Source organism: Python bivittatus, unplaced genomic scaffold (assembly GCF_059951505.1).
Source record: "Python bivittatus isolate LINGU-HERP-01145 unplaced genomic scaffold, Pbiv_v1 ctg000480_np1212, whole genome shotgun sequence".
NCBI lineage: Eukaryota > Metazoa > Chordata > Lepidosauria > Squamata > Pythonidae > Python > Python bivittatus.
In genome coordinates this window covers 66070130-66093540 of record NW_028277075.1, presented here as the reverse complement: position 1 = coordinate 66093540, position 23411 = coordinate 66070130, and the positions used below count along the sequence as shown (strand labels likewise).

Genomic DNA, 23411 nt, shown 5'->3' with positions numbered 1-23411 from the left:
AGATGGCTTTTGTTATGCCAGGTGGTTTACAAAACTTTAAGTAAACAGTAGAGAAGGCTCCATGATTCCCCCAAGGACCAGGTAGCTTATCCCTTTAGCTAAAAATCAGTTCCATGATACAGGTCTATCCTAAAATTAAGCCCATTTGGGCAAGCTTTCATTGGTGTCACAGACTGGAACAGGGTTAAAAACAGCAGAGTTTACAAACCAAAAAGCATTTAAGGCACAAGCATGCACTGATTGATCCCCAGTTTGGCTAAGTTTATATAAAGTTTGGAAAACTGGCTTAATTTGCAGCATGGGCTAGGACACAGTCCTGAAGCTACTTCCAACCAACCTTTCTCCCTCCCATACAATTTGTGAAAAGCTATTTTGTACAAGGTGGGGTGAGGTTGCTTTTAACTTCCCAGCCTGAAACCTGTTAAGAAAAAAACAGTTGAGTTATTGTGCAGAACAACAAGCGGAACATTCTCACAAAACTTGCCCATTGTGAATTTTAATTTTAAATTCTTGCCTTCTCCTGTATCAGCATTAGAACTTGATACATTAAAAAAATATACAGACTTGTTATCCTCGTACTTAGCTTAATTTCATCTAATGCTACTTAGTGCACTGCTGTACTAAAAACAATGATCTGAGCAATATTTGTTTTAGATGAAATGTACTATTTGCTGAGATAAGACCATTAATTTCAAATCACTACTTTGTGTCACAATTTTACTAAAAACTGTTGATGATGTTGCAAGCAGCATATATTTAGAATTTACTATATTTTATATTTAAGAGCCGAGGCTTAACCCGAACATACAAAACGTTGGCCTTAAACTCTTAATTTGCATTGTCTTTTAGAAGAAAATATAGCTGTTATTTTATTCCTTAAGACTTTTAGGTAGAAACAATCAATCAGGACTCCAGGTTTAAACCCACTACCTTTGTTCCATACCACCTGTACAACCTTACAATTATTTAAGCCAGATTCAAACTGATCAACTGTTCTGTTATTGCTTTAATAATCAGGTGGAGAGCTGTGGCCTTTCACATTTAGTTGAAAAGTAATTCCCATAATCCACTACCACTGGCCATACAGGCTGGGGCCCAAAGGACTTTAGAATACAGTAAAACCTAGATGGCTCTGGGCTTATCCCAATCATTCCTCCATTTTATTAATTTCCCATGTGCTGAAACAGCAGCAGCATACTAGTAGAGTCAAGCACTTATGGTATCCATAAGCACCCAATAAACCAAGCACCAAAGAAAGAAATACTTGTTCTTGGATACCAAGACATGGAAAGCCATTCACATATTTTGCTCAAGCAAATTCTATATATAGTTCTGGCAATAAAGTGTCAGACAGGAAGGTGAAAAATACATCATGTTGTACCTGTATTTTTTACACAGTAAATGATTTAATGCAATCCTTTTTACTTCGGTTTGGCTTTTTATATTAGTCTTCATGAACTTCTAGCATCAAAGACACGTACCTACGAATTTGTATATATACACAGAGATATACCTAAGGGTTCTAATAATTCATAACCATTCGCTTGTTTGTGAAAGAAATCTTTCATGGTGACATCACAATAGCAGTTAATGCTTGAACATATTTTATGGCTTGCATTTTGAATAGCAATATACTGAAGAAAAAAAAATCAAAACAAAAAAGGTCAACAAAATTGCAAGTTTCAGATGCAAAGATAGTGATTAGTACTAAAGTTAGGTTAGCTTAGCTTTCCTCAAACAGATGGTGCCATTATCAGAATCTCTGATGCTGTCTCTGGATACCAGGGATTGTAGTATAAATCATCCAAAGGGAAAACAAATTGTGAAAGGCTGGCTTAAGTGAATGTAGGATAACATTATATATCTATTCTTTTGCATCTAGACATTCCATGTAAATGCCCTGGTTGTCATGTAGCGTCAAGTATTAATAAACAGTAATAGAAAGCATTCTATTACTAGCAGCAATCAATACTGCAATGTTTCCTATTTCTATCTGTATGTGATTGATCTGCACAGTAGTTATACTTAAAATACTACAATTTGATGTCTTGTGGGAAGCAGAATGAGAACTGTTGCAGAAAAAAAGTTTTTAAAACTTCAGAAGATGTGCAAAATTATTTAGATAATCCTGTAAAATAAAATAAGAATTTGTATCACTCACTAAGAAAAATTAAACTTATGTTTTACAATTATCTGCTGGAAAATGAATACTAGGTACTAAAAAATATTTTCTATCAGCTAGTCCTGAATAGCAAATAATAGCAATATTTTAATGTGAAAGTTCAATTGTTAGCTTCAAAAACCTAATTATATCTAAGAAAGCAAATATTATTTAGCAAAATATATATTATATCAGGATGATCTTTGGTAAAAGGAAAAATTTTAACATGACCAGAGGAAATTCACCAAGATCAAATATATATCCAGATATAACTGCAACCACAGAACAAATTTAACTAACAGGCAATTTTAAGAAAAATATCTAGCCACCATAATCAGAACAAAGCTGTGAGTAACGGAAGGCAAACTTTACATCTATGGATGGATGATGGACAACATTTACAACACTCTTGTAAAATTGAAAAGTGTTGGACAAAGGCACCCAAGACAAAGCAAGATGAAAACTGACAAAGGAGTCAATGTGTTCAATAGTTCACAACAGGCTCCCGAGGGAAAGTGAGAAAGGGAAAAGACAGCAGGGCTACCTATAGGCACAGCCAATGCAAAAGGGCAGCAGGGTGCTCTTAGGTGAAGGAAGCCTTAGAATAAACAGTGACAAGCAAAACATATGGAGCATCACAATGAAATCAGCATGCAGACATAACAATGACTCATCATAAAAACTGAGAAGTAGCCCAGATTAAAGAGCTGGTGGCATCAGTTGAAAATTAACATTGCCCCTTGCACTGTTTTCTTATGCCAATGTTCGAGCAACAAGAGAAAATTGGGGGGGGGGGAATAAGCCACCTTCAGACTTCTCATGTTTCGGGCGTGGGAATAACAATTTTAGGTTAAAATGTTTTCCACCCTTTCCTTTAGCAAGCTGAGGTATGATCTTTGTGCAAAACTGAGAATCAGCTTTAAAAAGTGTTCCTGATTTTTTTTTTTAAAGGAAAGGGTAAGCAGAATTGAATTAAAAAATTAATTGTTGTCAGCAGTAACAAATATGAGTCATAGAAATAATGAAGTCTACAGTATAAACTATGCCTCAGTAATATGCAACCACTAAAAAATGTAACAAAAAACTTCAGATTGCAATTAATCCTGCAGAAAACTTCAAAGTAGGCATCAATTCCTGTTCTCACAACTCAGAAACAATGGTGACATGGGACAGTTTTAAAAAGTGCCTGCTCAGGCAGATGATTTATTGACCACTTTTGCTCATGTATGCCCATCCAAGCTATTGGAAAGTATGGCAGAAATTCCCCTTCCCTCCTCCCTCTCTCCCAGTTTCTTTAGAAAGAACTAGAAGGGGAGGAGAAAGACGTCTGACAGCGCTTTGCATAAAAGGACAACACAGCATTTTTAAGCATTCATAATGGCCAAATCAACCAAACAAATTGCCTGAAGAACTGCAACAGTAAGCTATTGGATTCTTATGTCGGCAACTTCAGAAGTCCATTGAAAGAATAAAATCTTTTATCATGTTTTCAAAAAAACAATCACAATTCTTGTTCTCTCTCAGAATCTGAAAAAAAAAAAAAAAACCTCTGCACCACTAATTTAGTCTTCTTGCTGAAGAATGAATACAAGCTAAAAAGGAGCCGACAGTTGGAGGAAAGCCAACAGAAATCTTTCAGGAGCAAAATGTAGAAAGAACGGTGTTTGTTCTGCATTCAAATTTCACATGGAGTTCCACAGATGAGATGATATATCTTGTTATAGGTCCAAGAATACACCTTTGTTAGAGAAAACACTGCTATACCTAGCAGTGCAAGGATAAGAATTCCTTGCCAAGTTTTCTTTCAAAAGTCACCCTTCACCAGGAAGAGGGCTTCTTTGCAAGAACCTCAAAGTGGAGAATTAGGCAGCTCCTGGCTTTCTATTTATAGTCATCCAGGCAGTGAATAGTTTCATTCCAAATGCCACAAGGCAGACATGCAACCTTTCATTCTGAGGACCTGATTTGTGTTTCATTTCATGAAGTCAAGGACTAGAAAGACAAAAAGAATTTCTAACAAGTGTGCAACAAAAAGTTTGGCAGGGAAGAGCAGCCCAGCTTCTTTATTAGCATTACTAGATTCTCAGACATTGGCATAAGGGGTTGGATAGGGGGACTAAAAAAAAACCCTTTCCCACAGACTTTTCCTTTTCCTTAAAAAAGGCAGATCTGCATGGTCTGTCCCCCGCCCCGACCCTCATTAACCGTGAATGCTAGTGCCCTGAAGTTTAAGCAAACCTGGGGGCCAGTGCATGGCGGGGGAGACTTGGGAAAGGAATGAAGGGGTGCGAGCATTTCAATTAGTTGCCTTTGAAGGATCCTTCTGAATGAGACAGAACACGCTTGTCAAATGCAAGTTCAAGTGAAAGCCACTTCTGCCAATGAAGGGCGCAGATGGCTGTGGGGGTTCTGCTAAACCCTCCTTGCCCCCCCTTATGTCTTTATTGCTCACCCCCCCCCCAAAAAAAGAGGCAGGGGTCACCCACAGTTTAGACTAAGTTAGCATCCTTTCCCACAGGATGACTCTAGTCAGTCAACATTAGGAGAAACCCTTCCCTTTTTTTGAATGATGGATGTCTCCTCAAGATACTGAATACTCATAAAAAGCTAAACACACCCTTTAATATAGCTGATAGCTGCTGCTATCAGTTGAACAAGCCTGAATATTTCTACCAAGTTAACACTGAGTGATTCTGAGCACACCCTCTTTCTAATCAGCTCCTTTTTCCCAAATGGGTCAAACAATGTTGCACTGAAGCTACAGTGGGGCAAAAAAGTATTTAGTCAGCCACCAATTGTGCAAGTTCTCCCACTTAAAAAGATGAGAGAGGCCTGTAATTTTCATCATAGGTATACCTCAATTATGAGAGACAAAATGAGGAAAAAAATCCAGAAAATCACATTGTCTGATTTTTAAAGAATTTATTTGCAAATCATGGTGGAAAATAAGTATTTGGTCACCTACAAACAAGCAAGATGTCTGGCTCTCACAGACCTGTAACTACTTCTTTAAGAGGCTCCTCTGTCCTCCACTCGTTACCTGTAGTAATGGCACCTGTTTGACCTTGTTATCAGTATAAGAGACACCTGTCCACAACCTCAAACAGTCACACTCCAAACTCCACTATGGCCAAGACCAAAGAGCTGTCAAAGGACACCAGAAACAAAACTGTAGACCTGCACCAGGCTGGGAAGACTGAATCTGCAATAGGCAAGCAGCTTGGGGTGAAGAAATCAACTGTGGGAGCAGTAATTAGAAAATGGAAGACATACAAGACCACTGATAATCTCCCTCGCAAGATCTCACCCCGTGGGGTCAAAATGATCACAAGAATGGTGAGCAAAAATCCCAGAACCACACGGGGGGACCTAGTGAATGACCTGCAGAGAGCTGGGACCAAAGTAACAAAGGCTACCATCAGTAACACACTACGCCGCCAGGGACTCAAATCCTGCAGTGCCAGATGTGTCCCCCTGCTTAAGCCAGTACATGTCTGGGCCTGTCTGAAGTTTGCTAGAGAGCATTTGGATGATCCAGAAGAGGATTGTGAGAATGTCATATGGTCAGATGAAACCAAAGTAGAACGTTTTGGTCTAAACTCAACTCGTTGTGTTTGGAGGAGAGAGAATGTTGAGTTGCATCCAAAGAACACCATACCTACTGTGAAGCATGGGAGTGGAAACATCATGCTTTGAGGCTGTTTTTCTGCAAAGGGACCAGGACGACTGATCCGTGTAAAGGAAAGAATGAATGGGGCCATGTATCGTGAGATTTGGAGTGAACACCTCCTTCCATCAGCAAGGGCATTGAAGATGAAACGTGGCTGGGTCTTTCAGCATGACAATGATCCCAAACACACCACCCGGGCAACGAAGGAGTGGCTTCGTAAGAAGCATTTCAAGGTCCTGGAGTGGCCTAGCCAGTCTCCAGATCTCAACCCCATGGAAAACCTTTGGAGGGAGTTGAAAGTCCCTGTTCCCCAGCGACAGCCCCAAAACATCACTGCTCTAGAGGAGATCTGCATGGAGGAATGGGCCAAAATACCAGCAACAGTGTGTGAAAACCTTGTGAAGACTTACAGAAAACGTTTGACCTCTGTCATTGCCAACAAAGGATATATAACAAAGTATTGAGATGAACTTTTGATATTGACCAAATACTTATTTTCCACCATGATTTGCAAATGAATTCTTTAAAAATCAGACAATGTGATTTTCTGGATTTTTTTTCTCATTTTGTCTCTCATAGTTGAGGTATACCTATGATGAAAATTACAGGCCTCTCTCATATTTTTAAGTGGGAGAACTTGCACAATTGGTGGCTGACTAAATACTTTTTTGCCCCACTGTACAAAAGCCATCTACAATCCAGACTGTGTGGAAATAGTTTCCGCTATATAGTTGCCTATATGAAATGGCTAAGAGCATATCCTGAGGATAGATATTTTTCAGGCAGTTTAACCACATGCACACAGAGTATGGAGAAAATGAAATTAAACAGAGCAAAAGAAAATCACTGAGGTGAATTTCCTCAGTTATTTAAAATGAAGTTGGTCAGAACATGAAAAATTATTCACTGGTAACCACGGTGAGGAAAATGTTTCTTACAACATTTTCACTTGATGTTGCTCTAAATGTGGGTTTGGAAAAAGAAAATCAATCTAGTACCATTTAACCTCACAACACTAAATGAAATGTCTAACTTATGTAAAAAGCTAAAAAGATCACTGTTATATATGCTAAACTAGGGGGAATGATACATATGCCACCTTGAAGTGGACAACACTCTCTTTGTCAAACATCTGAGTAGTAAGACAAACTGAACTCTACCAGCTTTCAGAATCTAAATATATCCAAGTACACAGGTAATATGGACAGTGTTACATGTAGATGTTAGCAAATGTTTCAAATTAAAGCCAGGTAACCAATGAAGTGGAACTAAGTTTGAGAACAGTGCTTTGCACAAACATATATTACTACTGAAGAGATTCAAATCAAGTCTTTCACATATCTCACTTAACTACCATACAAACTGTGGGACCTGGTACACAAATCTTTTTATTTAAAACATGGTAGTTTGACAAATGCACTAAGCCAAAGCCAAATATGCTACATTAGGTAGTCCTCAACTTATGATGACAATTAGGACTGGAATTTCCATTGCTAAGGGATGTGGTCATAAAGCATGACTGCACTGCTTAGCGACCACAATCCCAGCAGTCCCGGTTGCTGTCGTTAACTGAGTCCCACAGTTAGGTGAGGCAACTTCCTGACAGCTTCCCACCACCACAGTCAGTAGGGAAGCCGACAGGAAGTTGCAAGTCCCAGGCTGGCAGGCAGGTAAGTGGCTGTTGCCAGGTGGGGCAGGGAGTAAGGGGGTATGTAGGTGGATTGGGGAGGATACAAGGGAGGTGCTGAGCGGGTTGGGAGGCTGCATGGAGATGCACAGCAATGCACAAGAGATGCTGTGTGGGTTGGAAAGGGTGCACGGCAGTGCACAAGGCACTGCATTGGTTGGGGAGGGTGCGCAGGAGTGTGCATAGTGCACAAGGTGTCACATGGGTCAGGGAGAGTGTGCGATGGTGCACGAGAGGTGCTGTGTGGGTCAGGGAGGGTGTGTGAGAGGTGCCATGCGGTCAGGGAGGATTCATGGGGGTGTGCAAGTGGCCAGCATGGTGCGAGTGCAGAGGGGCTGGGTAGGGTGTGTGGGTGGGGGAGACTTACCCCAGCGACTTGCAACCTTCCTTGCCAGCTTCCCCACTGATTTTCTGGGGAAGTTGGCAGGGAAAGTTGCAAATGACAATCATGTGATTGTGGGGTGCTTGGCGACTGGTGATAAGTGCAAATGGGTTGCCAAGCACCCAGATCGCGATCACGTGACCCTGTTCTGTGATGGCCATAACTCCGAGGAGCAGTTGTAAGCACCCTTCGTTCAGCACTGTCTTAAGTTCTAATGGTCACTGAACAAATGGTCATAAGTCAAGGACTACCTGTGTGATATGACAACGTATAAACCCAAATTGGAAGGACACAAGCAAATCCAAACAGGTACAAACAAATTCTAGGGTTTTTTAAAAGACAACTCAACTTTCATCTGGACAGTATTCCATCCTACCTCATTTACTTCTTTTATTCCCTTTGTCTCCTTTTACTTTTCTGGTTTACAAAACTGGAAGACTTCTGAATGTGGGCCACGTGGGAACATAAACATATATTTTAATGAAAGGAAAGGCTTTTCGCAGGCTGACTTTTTGTTCCAATCAAGTTCTATTGTACAATGTAACATCCATGACTTCCTACAATGCTGCTTCAACTTGCAAACATTCTATTTCTTATACTGTACATTTGTATGTATTGTACATACTTTAAAACATATCCACAGTGGAGGATGCAATGCTTAGGTCTTTTTCTAAATTAGTGGGGAAATCCCCTCCCCCCAATACTGACAAAGCCATGATCATATCAAGATGAGATGTGTGTATTGACATCATCACACAAATGACATTATGTATTTGGGACATAACACCCAGCATAAGTATATAAACTGTATAATTTGCTTAATGCATGGGCCATCATCTGCCTCTCCCTCATCCCTGATAATATACATAATATCATACCATTGAAAAGGGCCATTTAGGGCAGTGAATCCAGTTCCCTGATCGGTATAGAAATTCATATTATAGCATCCCAAACAGACGTCTCTCTAGCATCTGACTGAACCCATTCAATGGAAGGGAGCCTGACACCTCTCTGGATAATTGGTTCCATCATCAAGTGTTCTTTCTGTTACCAAGCTATTACTAAAATTCAATTGAAATCTGCCTTCTCATATCTTAAATCCACTATTCCATGTCCTGCACTCCAGAACAAAAGAGAGCAGGTCTTGACATTTTTCTATGTGGCAATCATTCAGGCATTTAAGAGGGCTAACATATCTTTCCTCAGTTCCTTTCTCATGGTTAGATATACCCAACTCCTTCATTTTGTCTTCATAGGACTTTCATTTCTAGTCTCCTGATTGATCTCACTATCTTTCTCAACCTATTCTCATTTTTCTAAATTGGCACCCAAAAGTCAACACAGCATTTGAGATGAGGCTGAATGAAGCAAGATGAGGTGGAACATTTACTCTGAGTTTGCAATCAACTACTAAGCAGTTTTTTTTAGAAGTATCACTACCAAACCAGTTGTCTACCAACCTATAACTAAACACTGAGCTTTGTTTTTAAGTGGGGAAAAAAAAAGCACGTATCTGTTAAACTGTCTTATGTCCAATTTATGATCTAATAAAATACCCAGATTTTTTCCATCTGTACTACTGCCAAATCAACCCTCCCCATGCTATACTAAGACTTTCATTTTTTTCTGCCAAGATGTAGGACTTCATATTTGTTCCTGTTGAATTTTGCTTTGTTGCAGCCTATGATTCATGTCTACATCTTTTTGCAACTTCTATTTCTCTTCTAAAGAGTTAGCCACTACTCCTAGTTTTGCATTATTTGCTAATCTAATAATCATCTTCTCAATCTTTCCATCCAGGTCATTAATAAAAATGTTGAACAGCATAGGGGCCAAGATAGAACCCTGTAGCAGTCCGCTTAGTACTACTCTCCAAGCAGATATGGAGGCATTTAGAAGTACTATTTTACATTATACCATCTAGCTCTTATTTTACCATTGTATTAATCTGGACATCATGGGAGACTTTATCAAATGTATTGCTGAGGTTAAGGTACACTATGTTTGTGGCATTCCCCTGATCTATTAAGCTAGTAACTGTCAAAAAAGGAAGTAACGTTAGTCTGGCATGACTTGTAAAAAACCCCATGCTGGCTCTTGTTAACTACTACATTCTTAACCAACTGATCACCAATACATTGTTCAATAATCTTCTAAAAAAACTTGCCAATTATAAACATCAAGCTAAGAGGCCCATAATTTCCCAGATCCCCCTTCCCTTTTTTGTAGACAGGAACAACATTTGCTTTCTCCCAGTCTTCTGGGACATTGCCAGTTCTCCAGGTTTTCTGGAGATTATAGTTAGTGGTTCCGATAGTTCCTTCAATACTCTGGATGTAAGACTTGAATTCATGTAATTGTCTTTGTGCAGTGGTCTTTGTGTAGTTCTTTAGCTTTTTAATAGATTTCCCCTTGATAAGCTTACTTATCAAGATAACAAGACAAGTAAGATGTGTTCTGATTGGACACATCCCCATCTTTATGCAAGTAAAGCATATTTTTCACTCCCATGAGCACAGGGTGAGTTTTCCTTCTTGCCCATCTCCAGTTCCATGCCACTGCTCTTTCTCCCTCCCACCCCCCCACCAATCCAAAGCACGTTGAAAGATCAAAAGATTCAGCCCAAGAATCACTAAGGAAAGGATTTTGGTGAGATATATATCCCTATGTATGCATTATCAAAGCTTCAGTCACATAAGCGGAAGGTTGGTTCTAAATATTTCTGTGTTAATGTTTTCTGTATAATATAGTCCAAATGTATAGAAAATGACATAAAGCCAACATTCTGTTTCAATCAGAATAAGAAAATCAGAAGAGTTTCAAACGTGTGTGGAAACTGTATTGTTGCAGCCCACATTAGCCCTTTAATTGGTTCCCTGGAAGTCAGGCTACTCAGTATTATTCAGGATGATCAACGTCCATTTTTCCTTTGACTGTGGGAAGGCAACTGCTTTACTTCTGACATAGCCTCCTGACAGGCCAAAGGTCAGTTACCCTATTCGAGGCTCCCAACTGTCTCTTCCTCCCTGTCCCATTTTTTAAAAATAAAAGTTTATTTTGATGCAGAATAAAGAATACAGCATTTTAAGTACAAAACAGCTATTTTTTCAGATTTTTTTTAAAAAAGCTTGGTGAACTACGAATTAGTTTACTTGTGTAAGAAAAGAGCAAGTTATTTATAGATTCAACAGAATTGTTTCAATAAATTAAAAATATATAATATGAACTTTAGAATATTAAACGAAGGAAGACACACAGAGTCAGTTCCCTTGCTAGTACTGTTGTCGCCTCAAAGAAATTTAGTTTGGGAAATAAAGACAGGAGGTGGGAGAGTGAATTTGCCCTGCAATTCACTTTTGAGTAAGATTTTGATCGGCTTTTTTCAAAACGTAAAACAAAATTAAGACACAAAACAAGGATGTAATTAAATTTTGAGGAATAAATATTAACACGTGTCCTAAAACTCTGGACTGATTTGCATTTTGAATATGTAAATAAAAGTAACCATCCCGCAAGATCCTGCTATCTTTTACAAGGACGAAATTCTTCAAACCTAAGTTGGAGATTAAAAGTACTATTTTAAATATCATCTTTAACATATGTAGAAATTACCTAGAAGGAAAATTATTTCTTTATGGAAGTCATTACTTTGAAAGCCTTTCTGACATACAGCAAGGCTCCATTTCCACAATATCCATCAAATCACTTAGTGAGAAAAAGTAGGAAGAACCATGTTGTCAGAAGTAGCAAATGAGCTTTGCTGGCTTTGCAGATAGAGGTGGAGGGCCTGACACTAATGACCTGTGTCATGCTTCACAGACACTGTTTAGCACTGCACAATACTTTAGAGAATGTCTGGGTGCAAATTCTGAATCCTTCAAGAAAATAATCACAAAGCTTCTGAAGCTGTACATAGAGAAAAAAAGTGATTCTGTAAGTTTCATTTTGTCTTTTAACTATACAGTTTTAAAGCAATTTAAATTAGGAAAACACTTCTAGAAATAGACAAATAGGTCAACTTTTTAAATTATGCGATTACGCACAGTCATTAAGCAAATGTTGACAAGACAATGCTAACCCAGAAAACTGGTTTTTAAAGAGAATTAGGTATTTTTGCAGACAGATGTCAGTGCTCTTGCTTTTCTCTCTGCTGGAACCTTGTAAGCCACATTAATTTGTTCCTGGAATGTACTGTTTTTTGACGGAATCCTAAATTTCCTTTCAATTTATTTATGCCATTTACTTTGCATCAGCTGCATCTGTTGAATCCAATATACTATTTCCATATGTATGTATGTATGTATGTATGCATGCATGCATGCATGCATGCATGTAAAAGCTACATTTTTTTGCTCCCTCCCCCACCTTTCAAACATGCTGCCAAACCAACTTAGAAAAAACTTTTAAGAGCTGGGAACAATGTTACCACAGGGTGCCAAATTTGCAGTGAAAGCCCCAAAGGCTGTTGTCACGCAAAGTTTGACAAGGCTTGCCAAATGGTTTCTTTAGGATATAAACGGCTTGTGAAGTGACTGAGGCCTTTGTATTTACAGCTGAATGCTGCAGATGGGAACGTCTCTGCCAAGAAAGAATAACTGCTGTTTCTGCCATGTGAAGTTTTACACGCATAATTAAGGAACACACTCCTATGTATCTAACAGTATTTTCCTGCTTGGGAGTGGGGCTGGATGGGTTTCTCCCCTTCAAGGGATTCCTTGGGGAACAAAAAGGTTGGTTTTCTGAAACAACAGACAGCTAAAAATGCAACACGCAGTTAATTGAAGTACAAACCTATTATACATTCTTCAACATTTTTGCCAAGGAAATAACACAGTGATTAAAAAATATGGTTGGTAAGTCAGTGCACAGAGCAAACAACCAACTTGAGCATCCCCACCATAGATCTTGCCCGGCCACTTTGAATTCTGACTTTTACTCAGTCAACAGATCCTAAAATCCCTGGAGCATTTAAAAAAATACACTTTCTTAGAAGACACATTGTGGCAACTGCAGGAAGAGATATGTCCTTTCAGTATCTCATGCTCAAGATTAATACTCCCAACCTGAAGGCTCATATCATATATTTGCTGAACTTCTTTACTTTTATTGTATAAAGTCAGCAAGTCTTGAACTTATACAAAATACTTCCAGTAGGATGCATAAATTACCCAGACAGAATAAAGCTGCAGTACAATTCTCTTCTGAGAATTCAGGAGAATAGTATTTGTTTTAAATAATTTTCTCCACGTTTGTCATCTGATAATGAATTCCAGAGCCAAATTTCAATAAATTGACTTATTTTAATAGCTCAATTCTAATGTTTCCTCTTCTTCGCCTCTGACAGTGCAGCTCTATATTTGCCTGGACAAAAGGCACCCCTTGTTCTTAGACTAGTCAGACAGGCCTGGCCTTTCAAAGTGAAACACAAACTCTCAAGCCCACTCCAGTTATGCTGGGGTTATTTTTTTTTTCCAGCCTTTTCAGAAACTATCTATGGGAATGCAGTGTTTCCAAAGAGCAAAAAAATAATCAAGATGTGTGCTCTGGGACAGAATGTATTCTTATCACTGTTATCTGGAAAATTCTCATTTACCTCAATTTTGTCAGTCTTTGCATCTCCCCAATAAAGTTTCTCTTCCTCAAGATCCAATGCCAAACCATTAGGCCATCCTAGAGAAGTATTCACAAGGACTTTCCTTTCAGACCCATCCAGATAAGCACATTCAATTTTCGGGTTTTCACCCCAGTCTGTCCAATACATATAACTGTTGTGGAAAGAAAAAAACGGCAATATTATTTTTAAACACAATAATTTTATCAAATATATTACTGCATTTTTAAGGTGTGTTTTTCAGCAAAAAACTTTTCCATTAACTGGTACCAAGAGGAAGATTCTTTCAAAGATCTCAGAGTTTGTGAGATCTACAAAGGATTAACAATATTGTAAGGAATAACACCTTAAATGAGGAAGGAGAAATGAAATCTCACTCAAAAATCATGGACTTTGCTACCTAGAATAGGCTGATGGTTGTGTATTCCAAATTTATTAAATACCAATAAAGAGTATGGGTTGGGAAAACATATTTTCTTATATTGACAAGCCATATTGGAACAACATGGTATGGCAAAACAGTTAACATTTTTAAAGTATCATGCTTCATAGTGCAGAAATGCAAAGGGAGAGCAACTACCATATTTTTAAGATTGAACAAACACTTGCAAGACTTACCCCATCACAGGATTGAGCACAATCGCTCTAGGTTCATCTAAGTTTTCTGATATAAGGATCTTTCTTGATGTCCCATTCAAACGTGTAACTTCAATCCGATCTGTGCCAGTATCAGTCCAATACAAATTCCTACCCACCCAATCTACTGCTATACCATCAGGATGATTTATCTCTGTTGTTACTAGAGTCTGGGCTCCAGATCCATCAAGAAATGCCCGGCGAATAGCTCTGACATCATCATCTGTCCAGTATATGTAGCCCTCAACAGGGTCATAGTCAATTGCAATAGCATGCCTAATATTGTCTATTTGCAGAATAACATCTGTGAAGTCTGGCATGTCCAGGGAAATTCTTCTTAGATCTGTTCTTCTAGCAAGCAAGAGGACTTCCTCAGCACCTAGGAAAAAAGTTACTAGTAATCAGTTCTTTCCTTTATTTAAGTTTCAGGAACATTTGCTTTTCAGAAGGCAAAGAAGCGATAATAAAAAAAAAAAGTAAAGTGTGAACAAATTTTGTTAAGCAAAGTGTTATCTAATACTGTGCCTGGGCTCCCAGACTGTCAAATTAATTTGTACCAGAAAGGCAAAACTGTAGCTTTTGAAATTCAATTTCTAGTTTTCCAGTTAACTTTGCTCTTTGTGTATTAGTAGAAGGAAATTCACAGACTGCATAGAAAAAGATGCATCTGATAGTGAAGGAAGATTACAGATTTTTCTCCAATGGCAATAATGTTTTATGGAAGATGTGGACAATAGAAATTTCTGGTTCTACTGATATAGTTAGGAATATACATTCCCTAAGTACAACTCCTATATGAAGACACTGCTTTTCTGGATTACAGGTTTTTTTTTTTTTAAACTACAAATGTTGAGCAAGATGAAACAAAATTAGAAAGCACATTTTGAGATTGTTTTCTTCTATAAAAAAATTAAAGTCCCCCCTGCCTTGATCACACTCCAGAAGGATAATATAGTAGGTTAAGGAGTTGGACTATCACTGAGAAGAAAGGCAGGATGTAAATGTTACAAATAAATGATTTCATTTCTAATGAACAAATTAAAAGAAAATGTCTAGACTTCATACTTTGTCAACTCAGTGAACTATTTCATTACAATATAAAATTCAATATGATATTTATACAGTATGCAGCATCACTATCTAACAAATAAACCTACACATTTATTTAACACTAGGCACATCATTTGATAAATTCAGAAGTCAGGTGGTCAAGTACCAATTACAATACTAATTTATCCTTGAGAAACAATTTCCAATGTAAATGATTTGTTTCCAATATCAACTTAACACGAACTTAAGATGCTAACTGCAATGTTTCCCAAACAAATACTTGATCACAACTATAGACAGATCCTGGAGATGGAGATGGAAATAACCATTATCAAAATGATGTTCCCTGGGACTTTTTTTTCCATTTGAGATATCATCATGACAAGAAGCTGTAACAGATACTTCTAGGATGGTCATCTAGGACATGAATTCAAATGCTCCTTTTCTGTCCTTGCTTCTGAGGAACTGGTACCCAGTAGATGATGCCTTTACTGAAGTTATAAGCTATGAGGATGAAAAGCCATTAATTCACTTTTTGCAGGTCCACCTAAAGTCAAGTGGCCAAAATAACATCCCAAGGCAGCACGTTCTTTAAAAATACTATATGCATTGTTCCCAATGGCTGTGTTCTCTGTACATGATGCAAACTTCTAATGGCTTCAATCCCTGTCTCTTTTACTGTATTTCTCCTTCTAAATCCTAAACAGTAATAATATAAGACAGAAACTTCTAATATGTTTATGAGAATGAATAGAACTCTGCATAATATTTCACTGTAGATTTTTATAAAAGCATTATATTGTAATGTAATGTAATCCTAATATTTCCTTAAGAACATATGAAAAAAAAAAATTAAGTGTGATGTGTCAAGATAAATCTTCACTGAACTACCGAACATGGCCAAGATCTCAGAGGATAAGAAGTAGCTATCAGACAAAACTAAGCTTAAAATACTGAACAAGGTTACAGACTACTGCTAAAACTAAGACCAAAATCCAATTTCATTCTAGATCATTACTTGCATTTGATTATTCAGGCTAACTGGCTGTATATCTGAATTTCTTCCCCTCCGCCCCCAAATTCTGACAACCGAGAATATTGGAGGACTCATAAGTTTAACGACATTTGAATTGCACTAAATATTGTGTTATTAAAACAAATTAAACAATACTATTTTAAACAGTGAGAAAGTAGGAGCTGAAGCTATTATATGGTGTAGCTTATTAGGCAAGGATTGTTCTTATCAAAATAAATAAAAAGATGTGTGGAAAAACAGTTTCAAGAAATAGTTTTAAAATGTTTGTCTTTCTTGCTAGTACTGGGCATAAATATTCACAGTGAAAGGATTTTTATGAACTTAAGGGAAAATATTACTGCTGTGTGAGAAAAGCACCTTCATAAAGCATTTTCAGAACCTGCTCTTCAAAGAGAGTACTGTGCCTTCTCAAAAGCTTGGCCTGGTTCCGACATTTTTAAACCTTTCATGGCTGGTTTTACTTGTCCTCATTTCATGCACTCCTTCCAGGTAGGTTCCAACCAACATCCTCTTTAAATGCACAAGGAAAGGATTAGCTACATCTTGGCCAGTCCTCACTTTTCCAAAGAACACTTCAGAGCCTCCTGTCCTTTGTATTCTTTGTATGCATGAACCTCTGTTTTGTGATATAAGACTTCCTTTCCTTGCATTAATATGCATACTTACTACCTTGCTTTTTTTTTTTTAATGTTTTGTTAAACAATTTATATTAGCCTGGACCATGGGAAAGGACTGACCCGAATTAACTCTTCAAGGTGCAACTTATTTAGTCAGTGTTTGATAGTTAACATCAGGTTAATATTTAACCAGCAACAATTGTGATCTTAGCTGCTCTTTTCTCTATTCTGATGCCTCTCAACTGGTTGCCAGAAAGGTGCTCTGCTGGGTTATAGCTGTCCTTGCCATGACAGACAATACATTTCAGAGCACAAGGGCAGATTCCACATCTGAATGTTTCTGAAGGAGATATGAACTGCAAGCAAGAATTACCTCTGCCTCTCTCTTCCTGCCTGATTTTGGTTCTCCTGATCCTTGTTTACCAATTTTTTCTACTTACAGGGAAGCATTTTAAAAATGCAATTTATCTACCTGCAGATTTGGACTGGTACAGTCCTTTCTCTTCAAGACTCAGCTATCTCATTCTGTTCCATGGATAGATCAGACTGCAGCCCATGACTCCATATTCGTAAGAGAAATGAAAAAAGAATCTTAGTCTGGATCCAAAGGACTGCTTTATGCTGCAGTATGTAACTTTTTAGCAAGTCACTGTCTTCTGCAATAGTTTGATGAGCAATTCAAGTGAAACACTCTTATTGTTAATAAAGTGTATTAATGATACTGCCAGATGGTTTCTAGGAAAGGGTGCAGCTACGTTACATTTTTAATAGTAATTTTATTAAACATTACAATTAAAAGATAAGAACTAATACAAACGAAAAAGAAATAAAAGAATACAAAGAAAAAATAGAAAGTGAAGAAAAAGGAAAAATAGAAAGAAAAATAGAAAACAAAGAAAAAATAAGAATATAGTAAAGAAAAAGAAAAGAAATATATAAAGAAATGACTTCCCCCTTCATAACAAGTATAAACATTTTAGTAACTTATCACCTTCTCTTAAAATACAACAAATGATCTCTTCTTCCCATATCCCATCTCTTATCTATAAACAAATCCATAAAACCTCATCATTTCAGTCCTGGTTAGCAAAAGTCTATCAAGGGTTACCAGAGATAACATCATATCTATTTTAACCTTGATCAAATAAACAACCAACTTTATATTCCTTCCTTTTACCTTTAACAATCGTGATCTTTAGTCTCTTCAAATAATGTCCTAGAACTGGATTTCTTTTCATTTTTTCTTTGTCCCTTCTCACAAAATCCTTCAAAACTTAGACATTTTTGTAAATCCAATATAGGAAAGTTATCCAGGTCACTTTTTTGGTTTGTTATCTGTATAGTTTGTTTCTTTGTTTTATTTATTTATTTATTTAGTCAAATTTATATGGCCGCCCATCTCACAAACAAGTGACTCTGGGCGATGTACAACAAGGCTAAAAAACCATTTAAAAATACAGAACTATTATTATTTAAAAACTTTAAAAACTATAAAAACAAAGGCTAAAAAAAGAACAAATATTAGGCAAAGAGTGGATGTGAATAATAATGGAGCCACCTCAGTTAATGCCTGTAGGTCCATGCAGAGCTACAGAGTTTATCAAGATGTAGAAATGGCAGATGGAGGATGAAACACACCTTGTGGCTTCAAAGAAAGAATTGTACCTACTGTATTTTAGTAAAAAAGGACGCAACAAGTATTCATTTAAATGAAACGGAAAAGAAAAGCAGGAAATTTGGGACAGGCAGATGGGGAGAGAGTGACGGGTGAAGCAAACATAATGAAATGTTAGAGTAGGCATGAGAGGTGAAAGCAGGGAAGCAGGCATGGTGCAGTATATTTGTATACATGATCCTGAAAGAGAACAACAAATTAATAGACCTTGAGTTTTGGGGCTATGAATGAAAGAAAGGGAAAGCTGTTAAGCATAAAAAATAGTAACTATTTGAATTGAGGGGTCTATAAAAATTTATCCAGGTCACTCTTTTGGTTTGTTACTTGTGTATCCCTTTTAATTATTAAGACATCAGCTGGTTTTATCTGTATATCCAGTATAGCATATTTTTCCATATCATTCTGGTAGCCTGTCATTTTTAATTCCACTTCCAAATCAGTCTCAATCTTGTCTGGTAAAATTTGTTCCTCTTCCATGACATCTTTTAAATGCAGTCTATCTATAATGGCAGACATTTTTAAAATTAACTTCTGGGTCCATTGTTCACAAATATCCTTCAATACATCCAATTTTAAAGTATTTTACTCCATTCTGTTAGTATGTCCAATTTAAGTGTTCTTCTCCTTTAATTGTAATCTTTAGTTCCTTCTGGTTCCCTCTAGTGTCCAACCTTCAAAGTCCCATACTATCATTTTTTTTTAAGAATTCAAAACAACAGCATTTTCCCATGGGAAGGATTCTTATAATTAATTTCAAAATCTTATTTCAAATCTATCTGGACTCTTAGTCCTCTGCAACTTTCCAAAGTCAACGTTTTAATCATCCTTTTGCTGTTTAATCCAAAAGAATTTGTTTTAAAAAATCCTTAAGCCTGTATTTAAAACTTCTTTCACTAAGGATTGAAGGAGACTTGCTCAGTACTCTAAAACCTGCCGTTGCAAAGGTTCCTAATAGCTAAACAGCAGTTAAGAAGCAATTTCCAAAAGCGACTAAGAAATGAGGCTCTGCGAACCTTATGTCCATATAGGCAACATTACAGCTGTGAGCTTGATTGGAATCTCTCAACTCCCAGCCACTTGATTCACAAATCGACCACAAAAACCTCAGTTCCTACAGTCTACTCATGAAAAGCAGCTATCCAGAATACATGTGGGCAATCTCACAATCTCTCCTTTTCCCGGAGAGATTTTGCAGCCAGAATTCACTGTCTGGCCGTCGCTCTCTTCTGCAATACCATCCCTGCTCCTTCAGGGACATCTAAGTTCGCCATAAATCCTCATCGGAAGTCAAATGAAACACCTGGAGTACCTAAACCTGGAACTGGTGGGAGAACAATCCATGCGTGGCTGTTCACAAACTCTTCTTCTACCACCCCTCCTTAAGCTAGGAGTTGGAAATGGCTGCAAGAGAGTAACAGAAGCAGCAGCTGCCTTAAAAGCACCTTTCCTAAGTCCCCCAAAACACTGGTTTTGGGGCATTAAGAAGAAAGGGTTAAGTAGCAAGAAGCATAAGCAAAAACTGTCAGAAAAGACAGATGCTTTCTTTTCTTTTCTTTTTTTACAGAATCCTGGATAATGTGCATACATTTACATACAATGAAATTATTCTCCTTTGGCTTCATTTTGTTCTTCTGAAGCCTGTAAACTATCTAGTGAGTTTGCTATACAGGGAGGATATATATATGGTTCACATTTTCAACTTCCCATCCCCACCCCAAAATACTGCCTTTTGGTTCTCTGAAATCACTATGGCAGCTTGACAATAATTAAAAATTGGTTATGAAACAATAATAAAATCACATGAATGACATAAGCTGCTCAGGAATTAAAAAGATAATCAGCAGAATTCCATAGGAAATTATCTTCCTTCTCTTCTGCTTGACAACCCTATGGGCTACTACCAAACAAGCTGTAAAAGAACCTTCCCATGCATAAGCCTTACAAATGTGCTAAACGTCATCCTCCTTAATTTCCAACCAGCTTGGTTATAGGTTGCTCAAGAGCAAGGAAATGAGGACTGGCAGGAGAGGGAAGAGATTTAAAAAGGACCAAATGGACATTGATGAACTGCTCCAACCATCAACAAATTGAAGCCCCCATCCCATGGTCGTACATTTGCCCCAGGATTACCCAGGAGTGGATTCTGAATGAAGGAAACATGGGTAAGAGTACAGACCTAATTGCCAGTTAAGAAATGTGTACAATACTCTTTAAAATGCAATGGAGGAATGTGCAATTTATAGCCCACATACCAGATAACGGCTGCCAAGTTCCTTTTACAGACCCTGGGCTGTCTGCACTGCCTAAAATATCCCCCGGCTGTGCCATGGCCACCTAAGCTCTCTAAAGTTGAGTATAATCTCATAACTTTGTGAAGTCCAGGTGGCTCAACCAAACCAACAACAGGCATCACTGTTACTATGACAAAGAGACATCAAGACCTCAGAAGGGGAAACACAACTGTCCTGAGCAGCTAATGAAGTACTGAAAAAATTGCTTCTCTATAAAACAGAATGACTTATGCTGCAAGCTTTGAGGAATGGGTACCACTCCTCCCTCCCTCCAAAAACCAAAAGGCTAGTTTGGAGGAAAAATACTTTTCAAATACAAGCACTAAATACAAGAATGTATGGATATCTGTTTACGTTTTTCAGTGGATAAGACAGGTGGTGCTTTATTTAACTATGGGTACCACAGTGGCTCAACTATGTACGTGTCCAACATCAGGGGACAGCTCAGATTTTTTTTATGTATTTAAATAAAAAAGGGAAGGCAAGCAGCATGACAACTCATCGGTTTTCTTCGTCTTTTAACCCCATGATTCTATATTTATGCCTTATGATTTAAATTATGACCTTGTTTTGCTAACAGCCAGAAGGTACTGTTATACCATTTGCAAGTGATTAAACGCTGGCATAGCTGTTGTACAAACATTAGGTTTCATATGAATAGGATGTGGGGCATGCTTCCCAAACAATCAAATTTGATTCAGCATACTAAGCCATGTTTTGCTAAACTATGGTTTGCTGAATACACCACAATTGACTAGTATTAGCTAATAATCCTTCCAGCCAAGCTCAGCTCCTGGGTATTTGTCCATGTAGACTTTATGGCCACAAGATGGCCTAGCCTACAATCTGGGGCTGCCTAGCTTTCCAAGGCCAGTTGGCCGCTATCATTAAGCCAAAGCCAAACAAACTACATTATTAATCTGTAAACCCAGCTCTAGTGTCTTACTTAAACAGGATTAATCTTGTTTTAAGACAGATTGTGAATACACCACACTGTTGTGTTAATCAGTTTTCACTGAACACAAATTTAGCTAACAAAATGGTGGCAGAAAGAAGAGGATATATGAAATGAATAAATAAATACTATCTTCTTGAACTGAATAATCACTTCCAGGAGAGTGGTTTGTGTACACAAAGCTTAGCATACACTAAGCTGTAAGAATCACAGCAGATATAACCACTGCTTCTCAATGTTGTTTAAACATCTATGTAAGGCTAAGAACCTGAAGAATGAGAGTTGAGGACTGCTTTCACCTATTTTTAATGATGAAATAATTTATATCTGAGAGGAAGAGGATCAGGATATATTGTTTTAAGGGTTTGTTGAGTGGCGGCAAACACACAGGTATCAATTATAAATATAACCTTGAGGAGTGAATTTATTTAACAAACTTCATAAAGTGCCAAATTGCACAAGGCTTACTAATGAACGATTCAAAGACTCTGTTATCACTTTACTTGAAAAACACTATACTTCAGACATGGATGTACAGAGTACCTTCAGCACTAAAAAAAAAAGGGGGTGGGGGTGGGGGTGGTGGAATATTACCAGGACCCTCATCTGCAAACAGTACACACCTGGGACCTGACTCTTCCTGAACTCAGACAGCTGGGCCAGGCTGCTCTTGCACGCAATATTGTTCTCTACGGCAACAGTGGGCAAGTGCTGCCTCCAGAATTAATGATGTACGTTACACAGCAAAGAGAAGGCATGACTTCTCCATATCCCATCAAGATAGGATTTGCAAAGTTTCCCATGCAAAAAGAAAAAAGGACTGAACAACCCAAAACACAGGGAAAAATGTTCCTAAAATGACTTGTCTTTTGTGCTTACTATAAGAATTTCAAATTCACCACTGACCATGTATTTCACACTGTACATCTCAAATACAAGTATTTTCAAAACAATAGTATGGTAATACTACAGCCTTCATTAGTTACCAGAGTGGGAATTCACTCCTGGGTTCATCCTCCTATTCCAACCTGACCTGTTGATAAATCCCAAACCTTTGATGTGATATATATTTTCCTCATTTTTAAAGCACTGCATTCCTTACAGCAGGAGAAATTTCTAGCTTAGTGGGAACAAACACCTGGAGGACAGGAGGTTTACAGGAGGCGTTACAGGCAAAAGGGGTTGGGGGTTGGGATTCATAATCTGACACAACTGCAATAGTACATCTAAGGTTAACTATTCAAAACCCAGTGACACAGTCAAATTCACTGCATACAAAATTGCCCATAAAATATTACCCCACACCATATTCTACAAGCAATACAAGCAGCCATTCCTCAGATGGCATGCAGAAGGAAAAAATAATATATATCCCAAAGTTGAGGTTCACCAGCCAATCTCACTTGGTCCTGGAAAATTCCTTCCTCAGCCAGCAATGGAATCCAAAGCACTATTTAAGGCAGCACGTATATTCTTACTGGCTTAAAAAAAATGTCTGTCTACATCAGCCAACAACTATTTGCCCAAAAAGAGGGGGGAGGGGGATGGAACATATATGACTCATTCAACCAGCAAGGAAAATTGCATAATTTCATTACCTTTAAAAAGGGAAAGTAAGGAACCTAATTTCCCTCAATCAA

The 23411-nt window shown here is 37.8% G+C and overlaps 1 protein-coding gene across 2 annotated transcripts in view; it reads right to left on the bottom strand.

Moving 5' to 3' along the window:
* Positions 1–23411, bottom strand: part of LRP5 (LDL receptor related protein 5) — a 147855-nt gene that overhangs the window by 51478 nt on the left and 72966 nt on the right. For both annotated transcript variants that reach the window (XM_007425267.4, XM_007425268.4), the window contains exons 6-7: positions 14130–14526; positions 13494–13665 (exon numbers count right to left, since the gene is read on the bottom strand). In XM_007425267.4, coding sequence (XP_007425329.1) covers positions 13494–13665; positions 14130–14526 — 569 coding nt within the window. The remainder of the gene's footprint in view (positions 1–13493; positions 13666–14129; positions 14527–23411) is intronic.